Raw genomic sequence first — 12,744 nt, 5'->3', positions numbered from 1 at the left:
TTTCTGTTACTATATTAAATGCATCTTAAAGTCAAAAGAAATTTCTTTTAGTTTTTAAAACAATTTGACATTAATTTAAAAGAGTACAAAATTCAACCTAATTATCCCAAAAGTTTGAGGTACATTAATTAGTCCCCTACTCTGGGGATAAAAGGCAGAGGGTGGAGATGAATAGGTGTGGCAGACAACTATTTATCTCCCTGCTGGACAGACTTGTTAGTTTGCGGTGAGAGAGAGAGAGACTTTTTGCCAGGGCCGTTGGCGCTCCTAATAAAGGAATCATTTATTTAACTACCAAGGGTTTGTCGTGCTTGGGAGCCAGGTCAGAACATGTCCATAGTGGAAGGGGGACAAATTACCTTCTTCCCTATATAATCATGACAATTGTGTGATTACATAATTGAGTGTGTGCTGTCAATTTGGTGTCACTTTGGTTTTTCGCATATGTATCTGTCTGAAGTCTTTAAATCATGGCCTGCAGTATGTAAATAGAGTAATATCTTCTTCCTGAAATAAACTACACTGAGAAACAGGGTGGATTTGATTTAAATCGAGTTGATTTAAATCATGATTTAAATCACTAGTAAAAAGGCTTGATTTAAATTAACTCGATTTAAATCATAATTTTTAAAGAGCAACTGTCATCTCTGCTACTCCTTTGACCCACTGTTGACTTATCGATAGTCCCAGTGTTGCAGAATATACAGCCTCATGCTACATAACTAAGCTCCATTTCATGCTGAATAAACTAAATTATTTATGTATCTTAAATAGAAAACTATTTTACGATAGATTTTTACCCCAAAAGTTTTTTATTAAAATAAATTCGATAAAAATCAAAAAAATCTGATTTAAATCAAAAAAATCTGATTTTTTTTTTATTTTTTTAAAAAAATCATTGATTTTTATCCACCCTGCTGAGAAATTGTACCAGGCTGTTTTTCACTGTATTAGGTAAGTGGTATTGAAGTACCTGATATAAGCTTACTAAACTAGAAGTTTCTTTTGAAGTTAATCACATGCTATCTACTATATTATATTCCTACATGCACAGGAATCTAAATTCCTTCTTCTCGATGTAGAAAAGTGGCAAAAATAAATACTTACCCAGAATGCGGACTTTAAATTTTCCACTTTGTCCAAAGCCTCCTTCTATTACACCTTCTTCTCCTGTAGACAGCTTGACCTTCAAACCCACAAACATTTGGATGTTTGTTTCTTTTTTAAATAATGAACGACCAATCACGCTATAATCATCACACAGCTGCAAATTAAACAAATGAAAAAATGGAAACAAAATTGTTTTGTATAATATATATATATATTATTTCTACATTGCATTCCTATGCTACCAGTAGTATTATAATTTTCTAAACTACATATAAAAACAATTCAGCATTTAGTACATTATGATAATTACTCTAAAGATTATGCACCATTATTCTAGCATCATTTTTTTAAATAAATCAATATATCTGATATATCAGCTGAAAATAAAAAGAATCTCTAACCACTGGTTTAATCTGAGATACAGAGCATGTCTTGAATGAAAAAACAGTTCAAAACTGCATAATTTTTCCATCTACAGAAAAATAGCTCTATCTAGAACAAAATATCTACCATGTCTCTAAATTTATTACCCTTCACACTCAGCAAACATTTCAATCTTGTTTAAATTCCATTTCAGTTTATTAACCATCATTCAGCCCATTATCACTTACAGGCAGGCTTTCAGGAGAACTAATTTGGGGTATCATCCGCATATTGATATTGCCCAGCACCAAATTCCCAATTCATTCACATATTGGAATTGTGTTTTAAGATGTTAAATAGTAAAGGAGACGGGATGAAATCTTCAGATATGCCACCAAAAGCTCCCACTTTGAATAGTAAGTGTCTACAAGGATGCCATCCTCAGACAAGATACAAGTTCATAGCACTAAAAAAAAAAAAAAAAAAAAATGACCTTCTTCCAGAGGCTGTGTGAATTAGAAAGGCCAGAACTTTCTAAACCATCTTGTTTAATCAAGTTTACATGTCACTTTAGCAGTTGACAATATGAGAGATGTAACACATGCTAAAAGGTGTAATAATTGCCTCTTTAAATGAGTTTTTTCTGGCAACATTAAAACTTCAGTCAGGTTCAACTAATGGTGACTAAATTCATATGGCCACATAATGTTCTGGGCAACCATATATAAGTGGTATGACATCTTCCAAGTTTGCCTGCAACTCTGGAACGTCTTGGCCATTTTGTATCCAAGTAACTAGTAACAAGCCTTGACGTCTCTTAGTTGTTTTGGGATCAGAACAGTATAGTCTTCGATGTATGACCTATTGAGGCCAAAATTTATGTTGCTAAGTGAGACATTTGTTATGTGAGTTTTGGCCCATTTTATAACCTTTCTTGCCCCCGTTGTTAAGTGAATTTGTTAAGTTATTCACACAGTTGTTAAGTGAATCTGGCTTCCCCCACTGACTGCTTGTGAGAGGTCGCAAAGGGTGATCACATGACCCCATAACACTGTAACCATCATAAATATGAGTCAGTTGCCAAGCATCTGGATTTTGATCATGTGACCATGGGAATGCGGCAATGGTCGTAAGTGTGAAAAACCTTTTTCAGTGCAACTGTAATTTTGAACGGTCACTAAACAGTTGTCTGTCGAGGATTACCTGTACAATGTGTGGGGGGTAAGAAAAATGCCTGAAGCGCTATCTCCAGCCTTACTGTGTAGCATTTGTGAACATCCTACTGAGTTTCTTATTCCCAACGTCTAATAGAAAAGAATAACAAGATCGCTGACAGTGCCAACATTAGAGCTTTTCCAAAGCTTCTAGGACACTACAGATTCTATCAGCCTTTTCAATTGAAATATTTAATTATTTAAATCCAACGATTGGTAGCTGGTAGTCTATCCATGAGAGGGAAAAAGCCTCACAGGAATCCCCAAGCTTGGAATGTCTCATGAAACCAAAAGCTAAATTACTGTATATTTATGGCAAGAAACATATGTTGCTCCTAATTGGAATATGCCCAAGTTGTCCTAGTTAGATTGAACACCTAAGCCATACCCAACAGACCAATTCTGAACTAAAATCAAACACCAAAGGATTGGAATACCATGTCATAATTGGTCTGTCAATTCTGTTAGTTAGTCTGTTGGTAGCGAGTGGCTAATATATCCCTGTTACCTAAACCTAAGTAGATATATTTAATAAGAGCCAATTATTTCACAATTATTTTATAAGGAAGATACTATTCCTCTGGGTCATATTTGTAACACCTGTCTATAATTTACTATTTCACAAAAAATATTCAATGTACAATTTTTTTTTTAAAGTTAAGCCTTTTCAACAAAATAAAAACTTGTGCTCAGGCACTTTACATTAGATAACTAAGGTAATATTTTATTCATCTTTTATAATAACAGCAGATCTAAGCTCTTGTTCTTGCACTAAGTACACAACATAATCCCTCAGATTCAATTCTATCTGTACCTCCACAGCTTTCCATTTAATAATAATTAATAAGGCACTTTGGGTGCAATTCCAAAACATTTGAACCACCCCTTTAATACCATTGGCATTGACAAAATTACCATTAAGCAATTGCAAAAGGCAGCTTTATTTGGAACAGTTTATATCTTGTGATGATTGCTTTAGTGTTTATTAAACAACAACATCTGCCTATCCCAGATCCTTGGGAAGGACTCGATAGGTTGGGCAAAAATGCCAAATCCAGCCTAAACATCTGGCTGACTGTGAGACCAACCATAATAATAATCTATTAAATGTATATGCCACTTGACTCCTACCAACTCAGAGCAGTTTAAATTTGTTAAAACATTTAAAAAACAAAAAACAATACAGAAAACATTAAAAAAATAGCAGAAGAAAAAGAAAAAGAAAAATGATGGCAGAGAGGAACTGAAAGGAAGGAAGTCCGTGAAGATCCGTATCAACTCCTGGATGACAACAATCACCTCTACTCCCTTTCCAGGGCTCTTGGTTTGTTGCAAAACCAAAAATCCAAGTGGGCCTATTTCCTAGAGGAGAACCCCCCTCCTGGGCCCAGCCAGGTCTTAATAAGACATGCCAGGTTGGCACCCTCCTCCAAGATAATCATAAATTAGGGTAACCTAATACTGACCTGGTATTCAAAAGCAGAAGCCAAATGTTCAAGGATCTGGGTGCCTGGCAGAGAGGGTAGACTGCAAGAGCTGGACAGCAGGACCTCTTTGAAACAGAAGACCTGGTATGGCAGAGTGCAGCCTGCATCAGATTCCCACCATATCTCCCTCTGCCTGTCACCATTGATGTGGTCCAGGCAGTTCCCTCAGCACCCCCAGTCCACTCCCACAGCTGACATCCTTCTCCCAGGCCCAAAGACACATAATCAATGTACCCAACCACCAGACACTAAACCAAATCCAAAGCCCTCCAAGCCCACCCCGACCAACACACAAGGGGCTCAATTATCTCTAACTATGGACTCAGTTGAAACAAGCTCTGCAGAGGAAGAAAAAAAGAAAGAAGAAAACACTCCGGTCCTACTTACCTCCTCCCAGTTAAGTAGTAGGGCAAATAACCCTCTAGGTTAAGAAAAGGTTCAGCACCTGTGAACCTCCACTCTACCCAAAGCATCCAGAGGGCTGGAGTTAGCCACCCTTCCATAAATTGAATTGTTGGTGAGCTGAAAACTTTGCTGCTTTGAGCCTTCACATGGGTGTGTCTCAGGCCTCCACAGCTTTCACAAGCCCCAAGGCCAACACCATGATCTTCTAGGCTTCCAAGGTCACTACTATGATCACTGTAGCTCCTGTAGCCCTCCAGGCTCCATAGCCAGAATTCCTGTGCTTCCATGCCCTCCGCATTTCTGCCAAATGAAATCCCTGTACCTATCCTTTGTCAATTTTATCCTGTCTCTATTCATATTGACACATTTATCTCCACCCCACCTTCATATTTTGAAAATATTTTGCCTGCATGAATAAGACAAAATATTTCAGTCCAACTTTCAAAACTTTAAGTTTGAAGTTAAAATGTAATCATGTTTATTTCACTTAATGTTTTAAAGCAGCTGCACTGAATTTAATTTAAAGATTATTAAACCAGTGGGAGTCAAGTTTGGATTCATAATTAAGTAATCATATATAAGAGGCAGCAAGCTTGTTGCACAGGGAAAGATAAACATGCTTCCTTGGGCATTGGCAAAGCAAAGATGCAACCAAGTGAGCCTAATTCCCAAGGTATGAATATTTCTGATTACCACTAACCCCTGAAGATACTAGGTCTTCGTGTTATGTCAAAGAGTTCTGATATGAAAAAGAAAAGAAAATGTTGAAAAAATAAGAGCAAGTGTTGTTTGCTTTAAAGAAAATTGGTTTTTGATTCTTCATTAAAATGAGTATACATCACACTGATCAATTGGAATAAAAAGCAGACCAAACCTTGTATGTATGACAGTGTTTTTCAAACTTGGCAAGTTTAAGATGTGTGGACTTCAAATTGCAAAATTCTCCAGCCAGCATGTTGAACTCCATACAATTTAAACTTTCGAAGTTTGAAAAACCCTGATGCACATCAAGATTTAAAATGCAAGCCACAAATTTTAAGATTGCACAGAATTACTCTTAGAATTTCTGTAACTATTTCAGAATTTTGTTAGTGTTAGTCTTAAAACATGTTATGGAAGTCATCAAACAATACTGGCTTTGGATCCAAGAAGCCTTTTTAAAGTGCTGATTTAGCAACTAGGTAATGCTATCATATATTGTGATTATTACAATATAATCTTCTAACAGAATTATCAACAATATACAGTCAGCCACCTAGAAGGTAGCTGCTTATAATTTAGCAGTTGAGAATTTTTTTTCCAGAATATCATTTTGCCTATCCATAACATTACCAAGCTAATGATCAATAGTCATTCTTATTTCTGTTCTAAATGTGTACATTTGTTAAACGGATCCCAGCTTTTCCTGAAGAAGCTCAAGGCCACATATATAGTACTTTCTCCTGTAATATTTCCCACAATAATTACCCTGGAGGTAGGTTGGACTGAGAGAGCACAATTGCCCCAAATTGTGCCCTCTTGTGACTGAAGGTAGACTTGAACTTGGGTTTCTCTGGTACCAATCCAGTATCTTAACCAATATGCCACACACTGGCTGTAAATATCCTTTTAAAATGTTTGTTAGTTATTATATCTGATTTAGTAGAGACAGCTATACTTGATGACAGTGGTCAGGCAGCACTATTTCATTCAAAATGCCTTTTTTTTTTTTTTACATACCCTCCCATACACTTCTTTAATGTTTATAAAATGTTATTCTTTACTCATACTGACATTCAATTCTAATTATTTTATCAGCAATTAAGAAGGATTCTGCCTTAAATCCTGTGTTCTCAGAACTTCTACCAGGGCTATCATTTTGCCATTAGCTGAAAAGTCTTTGGGGCTTTGCTTCTCTCTCAGATTCTCATTTCTACTGGTTATAAAATATGAAGTTGAAAAATACTGCGGACAACAACGGATACACACTCTTCTTCTGATCCTGTAGACAGAGGCCTCACAGTGAGGGCAGACTAATTTTATTAACTTCAGGGGAACTTCAAAAAGCTTAAGGCCTTTAATGCCAGACAGAGACGACCCCAAAAGTCAGTTTAAGTGCTGCGTAAACAAAGGATTAGGTCAAGAAAAAGCTAAAGGCTCCTTGCATTTCTTGTTTATATTGTCATATGACCTAGTGGGAGTGGAAGCGGGTTGACTTTCTGATTTTAATCCGCCATGGTGTACAGTGGCGCTTCAGTTCATTGACCTACATTACAATAATATTTTTTTTAAATTTATGGGCAGAGTTGCAGCATCAAACTCGCTTAAGGAGTTAAAATAGGAAAATGGAAAGGGGGCAAAGAACAAATGTTTCTGACTAGTAAATTCTCCTTCTCTTGCTTAGGTTAGATCAGCAGCTTAGAAAGGGATTTCCAGTTCAAAGAGACTGTTTCTGCTGCTCTTGTTTTATGGCTTAGAGTAGAGGGCACACTAGCATTGCAGTTTATTAAATATTCCCTCCCTCTTGACTTTTCTGTTTGCAGGGGAAAAATATTATTGTATTAACACAGGTGAAGCATCAGTCATCTCTCTCTCTCTCTCTCTCCCCCTTGCACAAACTTTAATATAAAGTACACAGTTTTAAAATCCTTTTGATTTAATTTAATTTATTTGCACTGCATTATTATGTTTGCAAAGAGCTGCCTTTTGTGTTGTGACATTCAACACAAACACATGGTTTAATTCTGCATGAAAAAAGGACATTTAAACAGAACTTGATTTGATTTTGATTTTGATTTTATTTTATTAGATTGTTATTAGATTGTTATATCTCCCGAAGGACTCAGGGCAGTGAACAACCATAATAAAACAATATACAAGAGAAATTTAAAAACCATATTAAAATAATTCAATTTTTGGCTGAATTTAAAATTCCCATTCTACAACCCTTATAAAACCATGTTAAAAACCCATATTTAAAACCCGATTAAAATTATTGTCCCATCAGACCGGCTTGCTGGAATAACAGGGTCTTCGGAACGACACGACGGAAGGCACGGAGGTCAGGGATCCTTCGTATATCCGGGGGCAATTTGTTCCATAAGGCAGGAGCCCCCACAGACAAGGCTCTCCCCCTGGGAATCGCCAGTCGACATTGTTTGGCCGACGGCACCCTGAGGAGGCCCTCTCTGTGGGAGCGTATCGGTCGGTGGGAGGCAGTCAGTGGCAGCAGGCGGTCCTGTAAATATCCAGGCCCTAAGCCATGGAGCGCTTAAAAGGTAGTAACCAACACCTTGAAACGCACCCAGAAGAACACCGGGAGCCAGTGCAGCTCGCACAAGAGAGGTGTTACATGGGAGCGACAAGTTGCCCCCATTATCACTCACGCGGCTGCATTCTGCACCAGTTGGAGCCTCCGGGTGCTTCTCAAGGGGAGCCCCATGTAGAGAGCATTGCAGTAGTCCAGACGGGAAGTGACGAGGGCGTGGGTGACTATGCACAAGGCGTCCCTATCCAGAAAGGGACGCAACTGGGAGATCAGGCAAACCTGATAAAAAGCCCCCCTGGCTACGGCCGTCATATGATCATCCAACGACAGCCGTGAGTCCAGGAGGACGCCAAAGTTGCAAACCCTCTCTGAGGGGGGTAAGATCTCATCCCCAATAGCCAGTGATGGTTCTAGCTGGCTGTATCGGGACGTCGGAAACCACAGCCACTCAGTCTTGGAGGGGATGAGTCTGAGCCTGTTCCTCCCCATCCAGATCCGCACGGCTTCCAGGCAATGGGACATCACGTCAAGGGCATCATTGGGGTGGCCTGGGGTTGAAATGTACAACTGCATGTCATCGGCATACAGTTGACACTTCACCCCAAAGCCACAGATGATCTCACCCAGCGGCTTCACATAAATGTTGAACAGAAGGGGCAAGAGGACTGACCCTTGCAGCACCCCACAAGTGAGGGGCCTCAAGGTTGACCTCTGTCCCCCCATCAACACAGACTGTGTATGGTCAGAGAGGAAGGAGGAGAACCACCGCAACACGGTGCCCCCCCACTCCCATCCCCTCCAGCTGACGCAGCATGATACCATAATCGATGGTATCAAAAGCCGCTGAGAGGTCCAGGAGGACCAGGACAGAGGAACAACCCCTGTCCCCAGCCCTCCAGAGATCATCAACCAATGCGATCAATGCCGTTTCCGTGCTGTAGCCCGTCCTGAAGCCCGACTGGCACGGATCTAGATAGACAGCTTCATCCAGGAATCGAGGAAGTTGTCGCACCACCACACTCTCAACAACCTTCGCCGCGAAGTGGAGATTGGAGACAGGACGGTAATTAGGTAATACAGCCGGGTCCAGGGAAGGCTTCTTGAGGAGGGGCCTCATCACTGCCTCTTTCAAGGCGGATGGGAAGACACCCTCACTCAACGAAGCGTTAATAATCTCCTGAAACCAGCCTCGTGTAACCTCCCGGGAGGCCAGCACCAACCAGGAGGGACACGGGTCCAATAAACATGTGGTAGCGTTGAGCCTCCCCAAAATCCTGTCCATGTCCTCAGGAGCCACAGGGTCAAACTCCTCCCAGATAACACTCTCAAGACTCACCCCCATCATCCCGTCCGAAGCTACCCAGTCAGAGTCCAGGCCGTCCCGAATCTGAGCGATTTTATCATGCAGATATTGCACAAAATCCTCAGCTCTACCCTGCAAAGGGTCCTCCCTCACTCCCACCTGAAGTAGGGAGAGGGTCACCCTAAACAGGGCGGCTGGGCGGTTCTCTGCAGATGCAATGAGAGTGGAAAAATAATTAGATTTTGCTACTCCTATTGCCACTAGGTAGGTCTTGATATAAGACCTCACCAGTGTTCGGTCAGATTCAGTGCGGCTGGCTCTCCAATCGCTGTCTAGGCATCTTTTCCGGCGCTTCATCTCCTTCAGCTCCTCGGAGAACCAAGGAGCTGATTGAGGTTGGCACCGAGTCAGAGGCCGCAAAGGCGCGACGTGGTCCAAGACTCCAGCGGCCGCCCTATCCCAGGCGGCCACCAGTTCCTCAGCCGAGTCATGAGTCAGAGCCTCTGGGAATGGGCCAAGCTCCGTCAGGAACCTCTCAGGGTCCATCAGGCGCCCGGGACGGAACCACCTGGTTCCGTCCACATTTAAACAGAACTTCATCCTCTACCTTCTCCAAGTTTTTACGAGTCAGTTCTTACTTAGTGTTGCTCACTTTGTTTATTAACTGATTGGGTTTCTATGCCTCCAAATCCTGTTTTACAGTATGTTGCCAAAAAACTAATACAGATAGTCTTCGACTTACAACAGTTCACTTAGTAACTGTTAAAAGTAACAATGGCATTGAAAAAAAGTGACTTATGATCATTTTTCACACTTTATGACCATTTGGGGCATTCATAAATTGGGCATTTCACTCCTAACAGACTAGGTATAAAGTTGTTTCATTAGAAACCATTCATTATAATGTCCTGGCTTGAATAAAAGAAAAAAAATATAGTAATTGAAGAATTTATTTTTTAGTGGCAGTTCAAAGGGAGTTCAAGTCAACTTTCTGCATCTAAAAGGATTTTTAATATAATTGTCAAAAACCAGCTCAAACTTGATAGCTATTTCAATCAACTGTCATTAAGTTTAAAGCCAGGATTCCTAAACTTTTTGCCATTACACCTCCCTTTACTGTTAGCTCAATGTATATTCCCCCCACCCAAAAAAATAAATAAATTCCAAACACCAAAAGAAATGGAAATGAAGAATGAAAACAATGAAATTCTTGAAAAAGTCTGGATTTATGGTAACAATGTAACAAACATTCCTCATGCCTCCCCTGGAGGAACGCCTCACAGTTTGAGAAACCCTGGTTTAGAGTTTAAATACATTATTGTTAATTTGGCTATGTCATGAAGGTTTAAAAGTATAGAAGCATATAAACCCAAGGCTCATGTTCTTGCAGCAAGTTTCAGCTAGTTGCTGTGTTGGAATGAGATTGATAAACGTAGAAGACATAAGAACAATTTGCCTCAACTCACTCCTTTCAGAGAAGCCAGGAAGTTCCCTATAGTGCTAGGTCAGAGGTTGGGGGCGAACTGAAGGGATATGTAGACACCACACTCTATAGGCATATTTATCTTGAAAGCTCTCTCGGAGATTTAAAAGATTTCCAAAGAGGGCTCTGCAGAGACGCAGAAAGGCACTGTGATCCTAAGAGCCCACGAAGAACACAACTTTAGTGCCTAGGAATAACTGTATTTCCTAAAAGGTGACACAGGAAGTTGTATGCTGACCGTATGTGGAATCTGTGGTAATTTCAACTTTGTTTCACTGAGGGCAATTCATGCTCATATACTGTTTCATTTCCCACTAGTACAGTTACTTCAAGCATGCATATTGCAGACACGAATGGAATCATGGCATGAAATGAAATTTATAAGGACCTTATAAGCAGAGTTGTCAAACTCGCAGCCACCGGGCCAGATACATCACATGCTGGCCACACCCACGCCCAGTTTAGTGGAAGGGAAAAAAATCCCGATACATCACCTGATGCTGCCGTAACGACGCAAGTTTGACACCCCTGGCCTACAGCTAAGCTAAGAAAGTTTGTTTTCTAAAAACCATGTTGTTGCAATTACAACTTCATTAAAAGGTATTGTAAATATATGAGCAACCTTCAGAATTGACTAATTATTACCTTTGTTTATGCTACTGGTATATTTATACCGGTATAAAACATTTAATAACTTTTTATTATTTAACTTATTATTATTTATCACATTTTACAGAAAGAAATGAATCCCACCAAAAACAAGCTCCCTCCACAGGAAAGAACCACATGAAAAACTACAAAAACAAAGCAAAACTCGCAAGGAAACAATTTACCAGTATATTTCTAATTTTAAGTTACTAAGAAAGAATCAAACAAAAAGAAATTTACTGGAGTTAAATTACTATTTTGCCATCTGGCAGGATATTTAGGCTTGATGAGATTTACAGAGACTTTTAATATTAGGAAAATGCTGGACAACCACACTCTTTCTCAATCTTTGTTAATTATCCTACTTTGCAAATGTTATGTTTGTGAGAGCAGAAAACCTAAGCTCACAGAGATAAAATGTTAAAAATACTGTGAGAATTACCAGAAGCTTTGGGGGGAGGGGGGAGTCTGTGGATATTCATTTTTTACCTGTATCTGGAATTCATCAACAGACATTTCCATCTACTTTAATTTGAAATTATGTTTGTTGCACATATCCATTAATTCCTTGCATGAGTCTAAACTGAAATTGATTTGATAAAAGCGTTTCTCAAGCAATTATATTTTCTCTGGATATATGTGGAAAATAATACAGAATTTTCTTTTCCAATTCTTCAGGTTGCTTGGCAATTAATGGTTGGACTACATTATTGTTGATTGAAGCACATTTGGGGATCATGTCCACATTGTCCACCTTCACTTTTACAGTCCAAGTTGAAAATCATTAATTTAATCTGAACAAAAAACAGGAGGACTGAGACATGGAGGACAAATGAACAAACAAAATGTTAAAAAGTAATGATATTTATATAGTTACTTACCAAGCATATCTAAATTATATTAAATTAACCAACTATCTTTACAACCCCCAAGGCATGTCACAACTTTTGAGCATCCCTAATGTTTGGAAATTGAAAGTTGAAAATTTTTGACACACCCTAACATTGGGAAATGACCTTAAAGGTCATAAGGAAGAGCTACGACCCAGGAATCAGTCAGATAAGTGGTACTTGAGCCCAGGCTATGAAATTAATTTGAGAAAACATCTCAGACAAGCTCTTTTATTGTCAAGTTTACGTGACAATAAAAGAGACAATATTCAGATTTGTACAATTCTGTTACTGAGGCTATTACAGTAAAAATTGTCCTTGCATATATGGCACTGGTTTCTAAGTCTGGTCTCCCAGGTAGGGCTGATACTGGGGAAGAAAAACAAGGCAGTATATTGGCCAATACTTTCAGTAACTATACCCCAAATTCCATAATCTCAGGTGTCCTCCAGATCAGGGGTCTCAGCAAAGATGGCTGGGAAATTCTGGGAGTTGAAGTCCTCCAGGCTTAAAGTTGCCAAGGTTGGAGACCCTTGCTCCAGATGACTAGTTTTCAAATCTGCATCTTGCATGGCTATTGAAGAAAATTCTGAG

At 39.5% G+C, this 12,744-nt stretch overlaps 1 protein-coding gene across 2 annotated transcripts in view; it reads right to left on the bottom strand.

Moving 5' to 3' along the window:
- EEFSEC (eukaryotic elongation factor, selenocysteine-tRNA specific) overlaps window positions 1–12,744 on the bottom strand; it is a 172,946-nt gene that overhangs the window by 59,554 nt on the left and 100,648 nt on the right. For both annotated transcript variants that reach the window (XM_070933612.1, XM_070933613.1), the window contains exon 6: window positions 1,108–1,264. In XM_070933612.1, the coding sequence (XP_070789713.1) occupies window positions 1,108–1,264 (157 nt within the window). The remainder of the gene's footprint in view (window positions 1–1,107; window positions 1,265–12,744) is intronic.

Source organism: Pituophis catenifer, unplaced genomic scaffold (assembly GCF_029215685.1).
Source record: "Pituophis catenifer annectens isolate HBS135680 unplaced genomic scaffold, rPitCat1.0.hap2 SCAF_2, whole genome shotgun sequence".
NCBI lineage: Eukaryota > Metazoa > Chordata > Lepidosauria > Squamata > Colubridae > Pituophis > Pituophis catenifer.
This window is presented reverse-complemented; position numbering and strand designations above follow the sequence as displayed.